The 1,887-nt window shown below is 33.3% G+C and overlaps 1 protein-coding gene across 1 annotated transcript in view; it reads left to right on the forward strand.

Annotated features, from left to right (window-relative positions):
- Positions 1-71: 71 nt before the first annotated feature.
- LOC105314986 (solute carrier family 17 member 9-like) overlaps positions 72-1,887 on the forward strand; it is a gene marked incomplete at its 5' end in the record, with an annotated part of 5,995 nt that continues 4,179 nt past the window's right edge. Inside the window, 3 exons of the mRNA XM_020004625.1 lie at positions 72-181; positions 726-1,025; positions 1,248-1,350. Coding sequence (XP_019860184.1) covers positions 72-181; positions 726-1,025; positions 1,248-1,350 — 513 coding nt within the window. The remainder of the gene's footprint in view (positions 182-725; positions 1,026-1,247; positions 1,351-1,887) is intronic.

Raw genomic sequence — 1,887 nt, forward strand, 5'->3', positions numbered from 1 at the left:
TATCTGTACATTGTAGGTATATTATCAGAACTACTACACAATACAATATTCAATTGTGTCTTTTTATCCATACATTCTTAGGTGTGTATTTCCCTGCTATTGCTAGTTTATTGACCACTAGAGTATCTGATGAGAATAGAAGCTTTGTGAATGGACTGATACATGCTGGACCACAACTGGGGTGAGTATCATTATTTAATTTAGGGCATTTTGGCAATTAATGCTATTATTTATTTATAATTTACGTATTATTGTTTTTTTTTTAATTCCTAGTAATAGCCACAGTTTAAGTTTTAAATTTAAGTTTAAGTTTAATTATAATGTACATGTACATGTACATTATACTTAATGTACATTACATTATAATGTACATGTACATGTATATGTACATGTACATGTACATATACATGTACATACATGTACAATATGTACATGTACATGTACATGTACATTTAATTGTAATGTTCATCAACATGTACATATAATTATGCATGACTGCATGTACATGTATTAGAGATTTGGCCCTATAATAATTTCAGCATTTTTTGTTAATATATTTTTGTCAAAATTTACATGTTTTTTAAAGTACATGTATGTGTCAATCACTTTTATTTGTTATTTTTTTAAATTAAAATTTTAAAATTAAAACAAATTATTTTACTTTTTTATTAAGTACATTATTATTTATGTCTTAATTTTTCTTCTTCATTTTCATGTTCCTCCAGGTCAGTCCTCACTGGTCTCCTAGGATACACGTTCCTCTTCTCCCACGGGTGGGAGTACATGTTCCTGTTAATAGGAGTATCAGGGATTGGGTGGGGCTTACTCTTACGATGGCTATCAAGAAGACACACCTCTAAAATGCACTATCAGCTATTGGACTCATCACCAAAACAAGAACTATCAAATAATGGGACTAGTAGTGGCAGTAGTAAGACTATTAATGTCAGTTATTCACAAAGAAAGGAGCCACCTACTTGTGTGGATATGCCATGGAGGAGTTTGATAAGACAAGGACCTGTTTTGTGAGTGAGGGAGGGAGAGGGGGAGGGAGGGAGGGAAGGAGGGAGAGAGAGAGAGAGAGGGGGGGGAGGGAGGGAGAGAGAGGGAGAGAGAGAGAGAGATGTTTAAGAGATAAGAATTTGCTAATTATATTCAAGACATTGAGAAAGGGAAAAGAAAGAGAGAGATGCAATATACTGTATAATTAATATTAAATTTATTTATTAATTTTTGTTTTGTTATAGGGCGATGTTTTATGCTAGTTTCTGTGAAGGGTTCTTCTTTCATCTCTTGTTCTCATGGCTACCGACATTCTTTCATGATAACTTTCAAGACAGGAAGCACAGCGTAAGTTAGGGGCGTGACTTAAAGTCAAAAGGGCGTGGCCAATATTTGGGAATGTGAATAAATGGCCATAACTCCAAAAATTGAAGTCGGAATCAGCTCAAACTTTCTACACAGCATAAGGACATCAATATGTATCAAAAAATGTAATAAAAATTTGGGGTGATTTTGGAGCCATTTTTCCAAAAAACCATGGGCTATAGCCTTGGGTATTTTTCAAAAATTGGCCATTTAAAAAAATGGCCATAACTTGAAAAATTGATGTCGGAATCAGCTCAAACTTTCTACACAGCATAAGGACATCAATATGTATCAGAAAATGTAATAAAAAATTTGGGATGATTTCGGAGCCATTTTTCAGAAAAACCATGGGCTATAGCCTTGGGTATTTTTCAAAAATCAGCCATTTTTTAAAAACGGCCGTAACTTGAAAAATTGAAGTCGTAATCAGCTCAAACTTTCTACATAGCATAAGTACATCAATATGTATCAGAAAATGTAATAAAAAATTGGGGTGATTTTGGAGCCATTTTTTGGAAA

The sequence above is a fragment of the Amphimedon queenslandica genome, unplaced genomic scaffold (genome assembly GCF_000090795.2).
Source record: "Amphimedon queenslandica unplaced genomic scaffold, v1.1 AMPQUscaffold_12085, whole genome shotgun sequence".
Classification (NCBI taxonomy): domain Eukaryota; kingdom Metazoa; phylum Porifera; class Demospongiae; order Haplosclerida; family Niphatidae; genus Amphimedon; species Amphimedon queenslandica.